A 15,106-nucleotide genomic window follows, 5' to 3' on the forward strand; every position below is an offset into this window, starting at 1 on the left:
GCCCATAATCGTGAGTGACGAACCTTACTTTTATGTTCACTATCGCGAGAAAGCGAGAACCCTAAGAGATATTTTTTAACGACTGCGAAAGACTTCACCGTGTTCATTGCACTATTCTCAATAGATCTCAATAAAGAGATCTATGCATGGATGGCAGTTAAGAAGCGTAGTCTCAAAGCAACGTTTTCAAACTTTTGCAGGGAGTTAAACAATAACAAAATCAAGAAATTGAGTGGTGATTTATTTACTACTTTAGTCAACATTCAGATTCTGTAAGTGTAGAACTTTGAATATTTATCGCACATAAAGTCTTAGAAAATAACCAGTTGATCCTTAACGAGAATGTGGAATTTGTCGGGAATCATCCACCTTGAGCATAGACCCTGGTTAACCATCAATTTACTTGAAAAGGCCTTTAAACTGATTTCAGATGATCTTTGAATGTAAACTTCACTTACCGACCATGTAGTCTTTTTAAGCGCAATTGGTAGTAATGTCGCAATCTGATTGGCCAGTTTGCCGTAGTCAAGCAAGATGTGTCACGCAATGCCTTGATCAGCTCGTCAATACTGACGTCCATATTGCGGTAAAAACGAAACGACACTGGTTTAGCGTGGTCTGTACTCTTATCGACAATGATATTCGTCATCATACCTTGGACAAAATTTGTTGCGGACTCCAACAGGATTTTGACCACTGTGATGACGAATATCGTTGTCGATAAGAGTACAGACCGCGCTAAACCGCTGTCGATCCGTTAAGTATTCAAAATCCTGTACAGGACGTACCTGGTTTACAGCGTGAAATCGGGTCTCTTTTGAGTGATTGGAGGCACCGATCAATCCATGTCGATGGTCCAATTTCTAATCTCTATCTTATGCAGCGTCCTTTGCTGACATGAACACTTTGCTCTGCTTTTCAACGATTGTCACAATTTCTTATTTTTCTGATTGAAAACAAAACCTTAAATGTACAACCACTCAAAAACAATAAACAAGAGCAAAGCAAGACGTTCAACTCACTGACCTGTATATGCTTGTAGACAACTAGGTGAAAATCAGATAGAGGAGTTACCACTTGGACTCGTGGACACCAACAAGAAGTTGAACCAGTTGTAAGTCACTAATGTTTATTGTAGCCATTTATTATTTTCCCAAACATCTCAGCGGTCCGGAATCCTAACTACTCGAATTTCATTGGCTAATTTAATTTCGCCCGCTCCGGCGGTCCGGATTTTCCCATTCAGACCCCGGGTGCAGAACGCTCCGAGTATTGCAATCTGTTGCCTAATAACCGTTTGTAATTTAATAATCCTCCTGAAAAAGTAACTCCGATGGAAAACAAAAACTTAAATTTACAACTCCAAAAAGAAACAAACAACAGGAAAGGAAGACGTTAAACTCACTAACTTGTATAAACTCGTAGACATCTGGATGGCAATCAGATAGAGGAACTGCCACCTGGAGTCTTCAACAACAACACGGAGCTGAAGTTCTTGTAAGTCACCAAAGTTTTGAGTAACCATTATTTTTTTCCAAGCATCTCAGCGGTCCGGAATCCTTAGTCCTCGAATCTTATTGGCTTATTCGCGCGCTCCAGCAGTGCTGACTTTCCGAGTATTTCAATTTTTGGCCGTTTATATTTTAATCATTCTCCACAAAAAGTAACTTAGAAAGTTAAAACGCAAGGTGTTTACAGTTGATCGCTGTAACTTTCATTTATTTGATATCTTAATTCTTGTAAACAATTTGTCCGTTATAAATCGTTAAGCAAAGTTTGAGTCCTTCTGCAAATAAACAATTAAGTTCCTCGAATTTGGGCACATCTACCATACATTGCACTACAGAAAACGATTCGGAAGGAATTCAATGAAGGAATTCAATTCTTGGCCACGACGAACTCAATGCGTTAAATAACTACTTTGGTGACCTATGTACTGACCACGACTACATAAAGCCAACACCTCTGGAGATTAGTGAAGACCAGGAAGTCCCAGAAATCTCAGAGCGACAAGTCCTGAATTCTCTCATGCGTATAAAGAAAACAGCAACCGGACCAGATGGTATCCCGTACACTATATGGAAAGACTACGCCGAGCTATTCGTTCCAGTTATCACCAGGATTTGGAATCTGTCTCTTAGAACACACGCCTGGCCTTTCTCTTGGAAAAAGTCAGACCTGAACCCCTTGCCGAGGGTTGATCTACCTAAGGGAATATCAGACTTCCGCGGAATAAATGTGACACCTGTCATCGCAAGGTGCTTTGAGAAAGCTGTCTAAGGAACACACGCATGGGAGACCTTCGATGAACATTCTGGGATCTCACAGTTTGCATACATAGAGGGAGGGAGCTGTTCGAATGCTCTACTGACTATCCAACATACTGTCAATCAATGTCTTGATATCCCAGAGTGCAAAGCGGTACGCCTATTTCAGCCAGGCTTTTGACAGTTTGAAACACGATCTCCTCTCACACATATTGAAGCAACTCCGCCTAAGCCCTTATATAATTAACTGGTATCTAAGCTTTTTGGAAGACAGGTAGCAGAGAGTCATTAGCAATGGATTTATTGGTAAATTGAAAAGTGTCAACAAAAGTACCACCCAAGGAAGTGTCAACGGGCCGCACTTGTTCAATGTCTTTCTCAGTGATTTAGAGATACACTTGGACAATAAGAGCGTACTGGTAAAATATGCTGAGGATACAACCATTATCTCGCCTGTGATAAGTGATAATGACAATTCTATCGCACTGATTAATCAGTTTTCCCAGTGGTGTAGAAGTAATGATATGAGTAGTAATCCATCTAAGTGCAAGGAAATCATTTTCCGCAAGAAAGGTTGTACAATAGAGTTTCCTATTGTGTCTGGAATACCACAGACAAAAGAGCTTACTAATTTAGGGGTAACATTTCAGGAAGATAGTAGGTTTATAACACATATTCTGGAAAACTAATCAGAGCAAACAAGTGCCTGTTCATTTTAAATTCTTTAAGGAAAGAAGGGTACAATCAGGCCGAAGTAGACCATCTGTTTCTAAATCTGGTTCTACCAAATGTATTATACGGGCTGCCCGTATTTGGCGCTGTAAATTCCGAATTAACAACAATCATATGTTTCTTAGGTCTATGTTATAAGCGCAAGTATACATCCGACCACATTAATGTCTATGAATTGTTAGATCGACAAGACACACGTATCTTCGAGAATGTTTTTAATAATACGACACCCCCTTTAAGAGCTATAATGCCAAAACAGAAATCAACCAAGTACAATCTGAGGAAAGAGACAAGTCACCATCCTAAAATAAACACTGATAGGTTCAAAAACACGTTTGTCAACCGCTTAATTTTTAAACATAATCTAGTCTTATAATTTTTAACATGACTTTCTCTGTAATTTCTATAAATAGTTTCTTTTAATGTTGTAACATAGGATATGTGATTATTTATCTTATGCCTAAATAAAGATTCAATTCAAATTCAATTCAATTAAAAGCCGCATTAAATCCCTTTGCGTCCAGCTGGAAAATTGTGTCATTTGACCTAAGTATTTCGGTGGAGCAAAGACAAGATCATGATTTACAAACGCCATTGCAATAAAGAAATAAACAGACTCTCCAAACTTCAAAACAAACATTTTGAATTTCCTTTCAACGACTTTCCTTGCCATTTAAAACTAAACAGATTTAAATCTTTAAAGATGAATCTTGGCTTGAGTTGAATAATACTTTCCGTAGGATCACTAACTGTTTTTGTTGAGAAGCTCGTCGCGATATTCATTCAACAAGTGTTTGTTTGCCATTTAATCGAAAGTGTCCGCGCGCTTTTTTTCGCTCTGTAATTGTCAGTTGTCAGATCATTACCGATACTTATAAACAGAAAATGTTTTTCTGGAAGCCTTTAAATCAACTCTATCATTATACTAATAAAAATATTTTTGTGAAAGTCTCTCTCTCTTCTCCGCTACCTACTCGCTAAGAAGTTGATCGGTTCATGAAGGCTGAGCTTACCGTTACTACAGCCCTATATCACTGGGTTCCTTTTAGCAAGCCTTTTGTTAAAAATATGTTAATTAAGTGGTCGATAAGGAACTGAAAGTTACTCACTAAAAGAGATCACTATTCCGTGGGAATCTGTTGAAATTACCCTACAGCACATACTATTTCAAATAGCCGTTTCTAAGAAGCTCTAAATTAGTAACTAAGAAAAGACCTTAGAATCAGGGAATATCAGTCATTTTCGTAGAGACTCAAAAAAACAACCAAATAAGGATTTACCACCTGGAGTCTTCAATGACGACACCGAATTGGTCAACTTGAAATAGACTACGAGCAGTCCCCCTTTTTCGAGGAAATCAGTCGCCGAAGTCTAAAAATTCAGGGAAAAAAATTGCTGTTACCGCACGGTGCAGAACTGTTGGAGTGCGCCAAACTCCCAGAGTTCCACGTGGTGTGGTAATATCAAATCTTTTTTTCTTGACTTTCTTGAAAAATTTGATCCCGTGTTAGCACACGGCGCAAAACTATGGGAGTGAGGCGACTCCCAGAACTCCGTGCGGCGTGCTTACATAAAATTTTTTCAACGTTGATTTTCTTGACTTGCGCAATAAATTTCGCCAAATAAGGAGGGTTTTCTAGTAGTATAACTTGCAAGACAGTAAAAATGTTTATGGTTAACTTAAATATTTACTATTATTATCCTAATCGTTATATTTATTGGTTCTAAAATACTCAAAGATTGTCGAACGACAACTTTTTGCGTAGCAATTTAGTTACTGAGTCAGTGAAGCCATAATCCTTTTGTGTGACGAACCTTACTGTTAGGTTCATCGTCGCGAGAACCCCAAAAGACATTAGTTAGCGACTGAGAAAGACTTCATGTTCGTATCACAACTCTCAATGCACGCGTACGATGGTTATATTTACTCCGTATTTACCTAGGATATCAAAATTGGAAAATTTTCGAGCAGATCGTTTTGCATTGTCTTGTTACCTGAGAGAAATGTTTTTAAACTCTTGTAGGTGGTTAAACAAAAACAACATCAAGAAGTTGCCTGGTGATTTGTTTACTCATTTAGTCAAGCTTCAGTGGCTGTAAGTGAAGGGCCTATGAATATGTATGGCTGATAGAGTCTTGGATAATAACCAGAATCTTGTTTATCATTGGTTTTAAGCCTCTGTACACGTCTCAGAGTACTTCGCATATCGGCAATGTACTTCGAGTCAAAATTCTCTATTGTCGCATGTGCCAAAAGTTTGAAATCGGATCTCTCTTTTGGGTGATTGGAGGCACCATGTCGACTATTCAATTTCTAATCTCAAACTTACGCAACGTCCTTTGCTGTGACTGAACACTTTGTAGTTCACTTTTTCCAATGCCAAACAAAACCTTAAATTCACAACCACGAAAAGAAACAAACAACAGCATCACAAGACGTTCAACTCACTAACCTTTATGTCCTCATAGAAGACTCGGTGTCAATCAGATAGAGGAGCTACCACTTGGATCCTTCAATAGCAACACGGAGTTGACCGAATTGTAAGTTCCCAAAGTTGAAAATAGTCAGATAATGCTATATTGAAATGTTATATCAGTTTACGCTTACATTTTCTTGGCATGAGTTAGAATTCTCTTTATTTAGTGGGCGACAAGGAACTGAGGGTTACTTCCACTGAAAGAGAACACCTTTCCGTGGAAATCTGTTCAAATTACTCATGCAACACCACATATTATTTTCAATAACCGACTTTAAGAAGCTGCATTAACAACTGTATTAGATAAGACCTTAAAATTAGGGAATATCAGTCATTTTCCTAGTGACTTAAGAACAATTAAATGAGGGATTTACCTCCTGGAGTCTTTAATAACAAAACCGAATTGGTCAACTTGAAATAGACTACGAGCAGTCCCTCCGTATCGCATGTCAGGAAAATCAGCGAAAGAAATGGATGCTTGCGTACCGCTTATATTTACCCTCTTTCGCCTGGACTATTAAATTTTGAAAATCTCGAGCAGTTCTTCATGCTTTCTCTTTTACCCTTAAGAAATGTTTTTAAACACTTGTAGGTGGTTAAACAATAACAAAATCAAGGAATTGGGAAAAGACATATTTACTCCTTTAGTCAAGCTTAAATGGCTGTAAGTGAAGAACGTTTGAATATTTATCGCTGATGGAGTCTTGGACAGTAACTAGTTGATCCATAAGAAGAATGTGGGATGTATCAAAAGTCATCCACCAAAAGCATAGAATCTGGTTAATAATTGATCTTGTTTAAAAAGGCCTTTAAACTCATTTTAGGGAATCAGTGAATAGAAACTTCGTTAACCCACAATATAGCTCTATTCAAAATTTCGTACAGTAGATACTTGTTTTGCAGTGTAATATAGGATCTCCTAATTGGAGGCACGGATGAGTCCATGTCGATTATTCAATTTCTAATCTTAAGCCTATGTACTGTCCTGTGCTGTCACTTTCGTTTTGTTTAAGTGGAGTCCGGCTTGAGACTAATTGTGCGATATGAAATATAACAATTCCAAAATGTATCGTTTGCATGTCTCAGAGCTTTTCCAGGGCATCGAAAGGAGAAATACCAAACAACAGCAAGAGTGGAAAGGAAGTTAAACACATAGTTGTTATCGGCGATGAAATGCCTCTTTTTATTCATTGACGCGCGGTTGGCTCAACTAGTCGAGCAATGTTAGTCGACGCTTTTATAACGAGATCACTTTGCTCCAGCTTTTCAAAAAATCTTACATTTTCCAATTCATCACAAAGCCTTAAATTAACAACCTCAAAAGAAAACAACAAAAGTAACGCAAGACCTTCGACTCACAAACCTGTCTGTATTCGTAGATACCTAAATGACAATCAGATAAAAGAGCTATCACCTGGAGTATTCAATTGCAACACGGAGTTGACCGACTTGTAAGTGACCAATTTAATCATGACTAAATACTATATTGAAATATTATATCTGCTCGGCGCTGATATTTGCATGGCATTCTCCTTATGTCGTGGTCGATAAAGAACTGAAAATTACTCATTAAAAGAGAACACTGGCAATCTGTTCAAATTCCCCTTCAGAAAATACTATGTTAAACAACCGACTCTAAACGATAGATTAGTAACATAGAACAGAACTTATTAAGAGCGATACATTCCTGGCCAAGTTGAAAGATTGGCCTCGACCTCTTGCGTGACAGTCGTTCAACGGATCGCTTTACATTTGTTGTCATTTTTTAGCCCAAACTCTTTTAAAGCTGGACGCGCCACCTATGGCGGGCCAAGAAAGAAACTTAGAGGAATTAAACTAAAAGTACAAAGCTTTAAGATGATATATATTTTGGTTTGTAAATATATCATACAAGACCTTTTTAAAGGCCTTTAAACGGGTCGTGACGGCTGTTCAGCGGTTCGCATTGCATTTTCGACAAACTAGCCCTAACTTATGTAAACTTGGAAGTGCCGCTTATGGCGGGCCAAAATAGAGAATTGGAGGAATTAAAATACAAGGATAAAGCTTTACGATGATGTACATTACGATTTCTATGTATAAATGGCAGACCTGTTCATAGGCCATTGAAGTTGAACTTTATTTTACCTCCGCGAAAGAGACGCGAAGTACTTTATTTCAACGGGTTACTATTCAGACTTAAACGTAAAAGATAAAAGGACCATCTGTTAGTACACAAATTTAAAAGTGGGATTGCATCGCATTGTAGCGTACGAAGTTTCCAAAGTTGCATAACTTTTCATTTCTTTATGGGGGGGGGGGGGGACAACGGCCATTTAGGCGTATTTTGAACTTTTCGATTCTTCGGAGAAAAAAAGCGCGATAGAACTTTTTGATATAATTTTCGAAAAAGGTTCATTAAAAGGGTCCTTTAGAAAAAATAAAACGAATTACGAAATTTTGCAACTGTCGGCGGATTCTCGATTACGGTCAGTAGCTCTTAAGATCAGGAAATAATAGTCATTTTCGTAGGGTGTGATACAAAAAGTGAATGAAGGATTTACCTCCTGTAATCCCTCCTTTCCGACGAAATCCATCTCGAAAATAAAAAAATGCGCACCGCGCGGAAATCTGGGAGTGTACCGCACTCCCAGAGGCCTGTGTGGTGTGGTAACATCAGGTCTTTTTTTCGCTGATTTTCTTGATTTATGCGACGAATTTCGCCAAATGGAGGAATTTCTCCTTGTCTAACTTGTAGGTATTTAACAAGTCTATTGTACATAAACATATTCAATACTATTATTATCAGTATCGATATCGTTATTAATTCTTAAATACTCAAAGACTGTTTAACAACAACAAGTTGCGTGGAGATTCAATTATTCATTGTTTTACAATTGCCGGCTATTGCAAATAGTCTCGCCATCAACCCTCCTAGAACGCTTGAGTTACTTTTGACCAAAAATTGACAAACCTAACAACCCAGGTCGACTCGTTGTCTTGGCCTGCAGTTGTCCCACCAAACCTGTTTCCAGCTATTTAGACAAAATTATGGCTCCTATCGTCAAAACTTTACCATCAGGTTTTAAAGAAAGCCAACACGCACCAGAAATTTTTCGGCTTTAATTTTCTTGGCGAAGACAAACTTCAGTTGATTATGGATATTACATCTCTCTATTTATTCTGTCATTCTCGATGGCAAAGTTCTCCTAGCTTTCAAACATTGTATTGATCCAAGCACTGTTAATAATAATAATAATAATAATACAGCATTTGTAGTGCACAAATTCCATGTGGATATGCTCAGATATACTGTTAAGGAACCTGTTTCTGTCGATCAAGTGGGTCACCACCGCGCCCAACGAATTTTTCGACAGTCAGCACTACAAACGTCACAGAATGAAAATACTCACCGCATTCTATTCACTCTCACATTTCACATTCACAACCACGCAGTTAAATCCATTACTCTTAAAAACTTTAAATTACTTCAAAACATTTCAGAGACTGGTACTATCTTTTCGCAACCTCCACTTATTTCATTCAAAGGCTTAAAAAGCATAGGCAACTTTTTGGTCAGAAGTTCACTACAAACTAATGATCAGCCCGCAACTTTCAAATGCACTCGCTCACGATGCAAATCTTGTCCTCTCATTCATAAAGTTAGAAAATATCGGGACCCACACGATCAATTAAGGTTACTGATCACTTCACGTGCACCTCCGCCAATGTCATCTATTACATAATTTACACTTATTGCAAAAAGATATTCATTGCTGAAACAGGAAGACGAGAACACCTCCGCGACAGTAGAAAGGAATAACAAGGATGCATTAAAACTAGTCGCTAGACAATTCAATCTGACTTATCATTCTAAGCGGCATATCGCAGTCTGCGGCCTTTCCTTACATTTATGTAGTTCGAAAAGCTGCAAAACTCTGAATAGAGTTTATTTTTCAAATCGTCACTGTTAATCCCCACGGCATCAAGGAACGCTTTTCATTCAACTAATTTATTCTTTTTTTTTCTTGTTACCATGTTCCCACCAATAGCGTAGCTCCATTTTTGCGTGTGGGCACACGCAACCCACAATTCCTCCATTGCTCTGACGAAGAGCTAACGCTCGAAACGTCAGCTTTGAAACTTACCGTGGTCAATTCGCATTATTAACTCAGTCGATAAAAGGAAAATTACCTTGTTTTAATCGTTGTTAACAAAGAACCTTGCTTTAAACACAACAGATATTTGTTAGTGGTTGAGAAAGCCCTCTATTTTCCTAGACTATCAAAATTTGAAAACTTTGAGAAACAGTTCTTTATGTTTTATCTTGTCACCCTCAAGAAACGTTTTCTAAACTTTTATAGGTTGTTAAAAAATAACAAAATCAAGAAGTTGCCTGGTGATTTATTTAATCGTTTAGTCAAGCTACACGAGCTGTAAGTGAAGAACTTTGAATATTTATCGCTGTTAAAAGTCTTAACCAATAACCAGTTGATCCTTAACGATAATGCGCAACTATGATGTCAACACTCATCCACCATGAGTACAGAGTCTGGTTATTCATTAAGTTTTACTTGAAAAGGCCTTTTAAATCATTTCAGAGAATCGGCAATACCGCATACCGCATACCAGCAATGAATTTGTAGTCAAAATTCTGTAACGTATGTATGTGTTTTAGAATGTGAAATTAGGTCTCTTTCAAGTAATCAGTTAAAGGAATCGATGAATCCATCGGCGATTGCCTAGTTTCTAATCCGCAGCACTTACAATGTCCTTTGCTGTCTCTATCGTTTTGTTTAAGGTTAAGTCCGGCTTGAGACTAGTTTTGTAATACCATAAATACCAATTTCAAAATAAATCGAGTGTACCAGGAGTTTTCCAGGGCAACGCAAGTAAAAAATATTCAACTACAAGGACAGAAGAAAAGACATCCATGGTTGGTTATCAACTATGAATTGTCTTTTCAGATTATTCATTGACATGTGGTGAGCTCAACCAGTCAAACAATGTCATTTGACGCTTATATTACATGAATAAAACCTTAAATTCACAACCACTGAAAGGAACAACAACAGCTACGTAAGACGTTCAACTCACAGACCTGTACATACTCGTAGATATCTAGACCAAAATCAGATAGAGGAACTACCGAAGGGAGTCTTCAACAACAACACCGAGTTGACCTACCTGTAAGTTTTCAATTAAATAATCAGTGAATTCTATTTCTAAAGACTATATCGGTTTTGCTAACATTTACCCACCATATGCTGAGATTCGTTTTCATTATTTAGCGAAAGTATATTTAAATTACAGCCGACTGTCGTCAACCTTAAAGGAAGTAAGAGAGGATAATATGGTGTACAGATTGACAGTTCCGAGCAGATAAGAGTAACAACTCCTATTTGAAGCACGTTTGGGGTTCCATTAATCAAAATTTTGCCCCTATGAGGGTTGTCTTTGCTCGCTCCATTTTCTCCTGGTTTCTCTTTCGAATTTTGCCTTTTAATTCAGCCGCACAGAGAAACGTGAACAGATTTATTACACTTCCTCATGGAACTGTTTTGCATACTCTCTAACTCTTCTAGATCCCTGGACAATAACAGAATCAAGGAGTTGCATCATACTCTACTGACTCAGCTAATAAAGCTTCAGAAGTTGTAAGTGAAGTGTATGTTTCTTTACCAACCAAAATAAGCGCATGCAATATACTACACATTTTAAGGAGAGCGATAAAGATATTTTAGGGGTAGATTATACAACCCTTCAATATCTGGTGGCACAAGGACTGATTACGAGCCCAAGTAAAATATAGGAGCTAGTCGCATGATTTTTAATGCATGTCTTGATATTTAAAAAGGAGACATCTTAAAGTAACTTAGCACTGATGAAGTTAGTAATGTTGAAACTGAGCTTCAAAGGCGGATTGGTCAAAATCTGTTAAATAGTTGTTCATTAGTTAACAAATGGTAGACACCACACCCCACCACAAGAAGCTAGAGTCGCTCTCGACCATCGCCTTGCGCGACTCTTAAGTTTCTCTTATGCTTAGCAACTTCCCGCGTGCATCCATAACTCCATTGTGTAAGCTGTGGTGTTTACCATTTGTTTTATAACATAAAAAACAATTTCTTCCGAAACATTAACTTACTTGGAAACATTTGCTCACGTCAGCAGCGTACCCCCATGAGCAAATAGTAGACACTGAGTTGACCAATTAGAGCGCGCGCTTTACGTGATTTATGTTACAATTCAAATCCGGGGTTGCAAATTTCCTCAATTTTATTTGATATTGTTTGCTAAATTTTTATCATGACGACACTCCTTGAACTCCTCCTCTTATGCAGACGCCTTCACATCAACAATCTGGAAAAATTACCAAAGGGATTGTTTGATGGCCTGTGGAATCTAACAAAACTGTGAGTTAAGAAAACCAAACTTTCCACGATCAAAATTACAATTAGAATTAATTGTCTATGTCGTTTCCGTGAGACCTTAATTGATTATTTTTGAATTAGTGTGCAAAGTATCAACATGCCAAAATAGAGGTGTAAGAGATTATGAAACATTTTCGCGTTAGTTTGTTTACTGAACTGTAATCACACTTGATATTTTATTAAATGAGCAGATCCAGTTGGGTGAAAGTTAATGCCGAGCGCTGATGTAAAAAAAATTAATTTCAGCAGTGCTGTATACCTTGATCTAAATAAGGAAGAAAAGCTCGTTCCCACTTAGCATTAACAGGAATAAGATTTCTGTGAGCATTGGGTATCTGAACTCAAATTTTTACAATTCCACTCAGATGGCTGCAGGACAACGCGATCCAAATGCTACCCAAGGACATTTTCAAGGATTTGGTTAACTTGGATGAACTGTAGGTTCTGTTATTTCAAGTAAATGCAATAGACAGCATTTATATTTAACTTATTACGAGTTTCAAAAAATAAAATACTTCCATTGAGTTATGTTCCATGACGTATTAGGATCTAACTTAGGATCCGATGCGGCTCGTTTATGTAGAGATCGAGGAGAGGTGTGGGTTGGCTACAACAAAATCCACTACGATTTTAGATATATTTTTATTGTTTTCCTTATTCTGTTATTATTTTCTTATGGGCGTTATATCTGTGGATTGAAGATGTTTCTGAAACTTCTAACTCATTTTCTTTGTAACTTTTAGGGATCTCGCTAATAGCAAAGTGGAGAAACTGCCAGAAGGAATCTTTAGCAACCTAACGAAGCTCTCAAAACTGTAAGGAACAAAACTTATATCTGTGGTTTTAATATCTTTCCTCTAACTCATTTTCCCTGCAACTTTCAGGGATCTTTCTAATAACAAAGTGGAGAAACTGCCAGACGGAATCTTTTGCAACCTAACGAAGCTCACAACACTGTAAGGAACAAAACTTTCGGCAATATCCGTGGATACATATATAAATGTTGTACCGCGTAGCACTTTGAACACAAATGGTGGAACAGAGAATTAACTCGGAAGCGTAAATTGAAGTGCCAAGTGAAACCCATGAAAAACCCACTGAGTGTTAGTCCTAGTAAAGGGTATTAGGGAACCACACGAGGTAAAGAAAAAACTCTTATGACCTCGGTGGGAATCGAACCCACTACCTCCGCGGCACAACATTTATATATGTACCCTTACTTTCTCTTCGCCGCGATTCACCACCTTAATCGACCCCGACTTTCTCGATCTGTCCGACCTTGTAGCTTAGTAGGCAGAGCAACGGTAGATCTAATCCGGAGGTCATGGGTTCGATTCCCACCAAGGTCATAAGAATGTTTTCTTTACCTCGTGCGGTTCCCTGATACCCTTTACTAGGGCTAACGCCCAGCGGATTTTTCATGAGTTTCTCTTAGCACTTTAATTTACGCTTCAGAGATAATTCTCTTTTCCACCATTAATATCCGTGGATAGTTTGCTTTCCGTTGAAACTAAAATTACGGCTTTATTCTTTATCAGTATCTCGCTAAATTTTGTAATCTTACAGGATTTTATCCAGCAATCAAATCGAAGACTTACCACCAATGATATTTGCTAACCTAACCAAGCTTAGGACATTGTGGGTAGTCATTGTGATGAGGTTTTTTACTGATTAGGCGTTTGATTGAGGGATTGACCATTCGTTAATTGATTAATAATTGACACAATTATCTATTTAATTCGCAACTTTAGGAAAAAAAACTATTGTAAATATTTGAAAGTATTTATAAAATACTTGAAAAATTTACCAGGTGTTCAAAGACGAAAATATATTGATCAGCTAATAATTAATCTGAAATAGTTGGGGATGGCAATCGACAACAGTCGGCGAGGTCGTCGTGCCAAATCGGTAATCGTCGATCAGTCATCAGCAGCTACGTGATTCTTCGTCAGTTTTCGACTTACTATCGACTGAAACGTCAAAGATACTTCGCGTCCTTTGGTTTGTTTGTTTGCGCCACGTTTGTGTATGCTTTGTGCTATGCTTGTACGCTCTACGTTCTATGTAAGTAGAACCAGGCATGTCTTTCAAAGAATATTTTTAAGATCTGTATGGAAAAGTTTCCAGAAGAATGAACAATGAATCAAAGTGTTTGTTTCGTGGTCATTGTGGAATGGCTTCATACACAACTCAGTGGCGTCAAGTCCAGTGTTTGGCGTTTCGTAGACGTTTTAAAGGTTTAAATAATTCCTGGAGGAAAACGAATATCCTTCAGGAGACAAATAAGCCCAGAAATTGGACAGAAAAGGTCCTTCGGGAGACAAATAATTCCAGCAATGGGATAAAGTACCTTATTTCGGAGACAAACAATCCCAGTAGGACAAAAAACCTCCTTCGGGAGACAATAATTCCAGCAGTGGGACAAGAAACCTCCTTCGGGACACAAAACAGTCAGAGAAAGGGGAAAAAAAAACCTCTTTCTGGAGACAAATAATCTTAGCAATAGGACAGCAAAGCTTCTTCGGGAGACAAATAATCCCGGTAATGCGACAAAAAAAACCATATCAGCAAGCAAGAAGTGGATTTATTTATTTTATAACCTTTCCATTAATTTTCACATCGCAATTAAACTGCGCGTAAACACAGTCAAAAAGCCAGTGGTGATCTGATAGTGAATGCGCGTGATTGACGCAAGCAGGCAAGTACATTTGATTGGTTTAAATAACTTTATTTTCAGTGTGATTGGACCAAAACTTGACAAGCTGTCATTTGAAATTAACTCTCATAACGCCCCTTAGACCAAAATATCGAAAACTTGGCACTTTTGGTTCTCATTTTCCGACGTGCTGTTCAAAAACTTGACTAGAAAGAAATGTTTATCAGTCTCAGGAAAAAATGAAATCATTTCAATTGTCACTGTGAGGACTGAAAAAGAAATTACATCCGAGTTTGGTTTCCTTTCATGTAAATAGGAGAACGGAAAAGTTGAAACTCTTGTGACGACTATGTTTCTTTTTCACGGAAAAAAATAGGAGGACAAATATCGACGGGAGTTATTGCGTGAAATCAAAAATTACCAGAAATCAAGTTCAACAAAGTGTTGGGCTGGTATTGGGTATCTGAAATCAGGTTGGAAACTCGACATAAAGAGACGATGTAACGAAAATTAACTGAGAAAGGGACTGCCTATTATATCTTAACTTTTAATCAGATGGCT

The 15,106-nt window shown here is 37.8% G+C and overlaps 2 protein-coding genes and 1 pseudogene across 3 annotated transcripts in view; all 3 read left to right on the forward strand.

The window, feature by feature from the left end:
• LOC148743431 (uncharacterized) overlaps nt 1-15,106 on the forward strand; it is a 95,153-nt gene that overhangs the window by 56,898 nt on the left and 23,149 nt on the right. The window lies entirely within an intron of this gene.
• Nucleotides 151-14,913, forward strand: LOC148743437 (uncharacterized). The gene is made up of 15 exons (XM_088738672.1): nt 151-272; nt 1,043-1,114; nt 1,426-1,497; nt 5,024-5,095; nt 5,469-5,540; nt 6,069-6,140; nt 6,856-6,927; nt 9,820-9,891; nt 10,573-10,644; nt 11,041-11,112; nt 11,800-11,871; nt 12,255-12,326; nt 12,633-12,704; nt 12,774-12,845; nt 13,456-14,913. Exons 1-15 carry the CDS (start codon nt 151-153, stop codon nt 13,562-13,564), a joined length of 1,167 nt encoding a protein of 388 aa, XP_088594798.1. The 3' UTR covers nt 13,565-14,913.
• Nucleotides 2,736-3,375, forward strand: LOC148743438 (uncharacterized; annotated as a pseudogene).

The sequence above is a fragment of the Stylophora pistillata genome, chromosome 1, assembly GCF_964205215.1.
Source record: "Stylophora pistillata chromosome 1, jaStyPist1.2, whole genome shotgun sequence".
In the NCBI taxonomy this organism is placed as follows: domain Eukaryota; kingdom Metazoa; phylum Cnidaria; class Anthozoa; order Scleractinia; family Pocilloporidae; genus Stylophora; species Stylophora pistillata.

Coding starts and splice junctions, on each gene's coding strand:
- LOC148743437 (XM_088738672.1), top strand. CDS start 151: ATGGCAGTTAAGAAGCGTAGTCTCAAAGCAACGTTTTCAAACTTTTGC. Junction 11,113..11,799: donor CTAATAAAGCTTCAGAAGTT/GTAAGTGAAGTG, acceptor CCTCTTATGCAG/ACGCCTTCACATCAACAATC. Junction 12,327..12,632: donor TTGGTTAACTTGGATGAACT/GTAGGTTCTGTT, acceptor TGTAACTTTTAG/GGATCTCGCTAATAGCAAAG.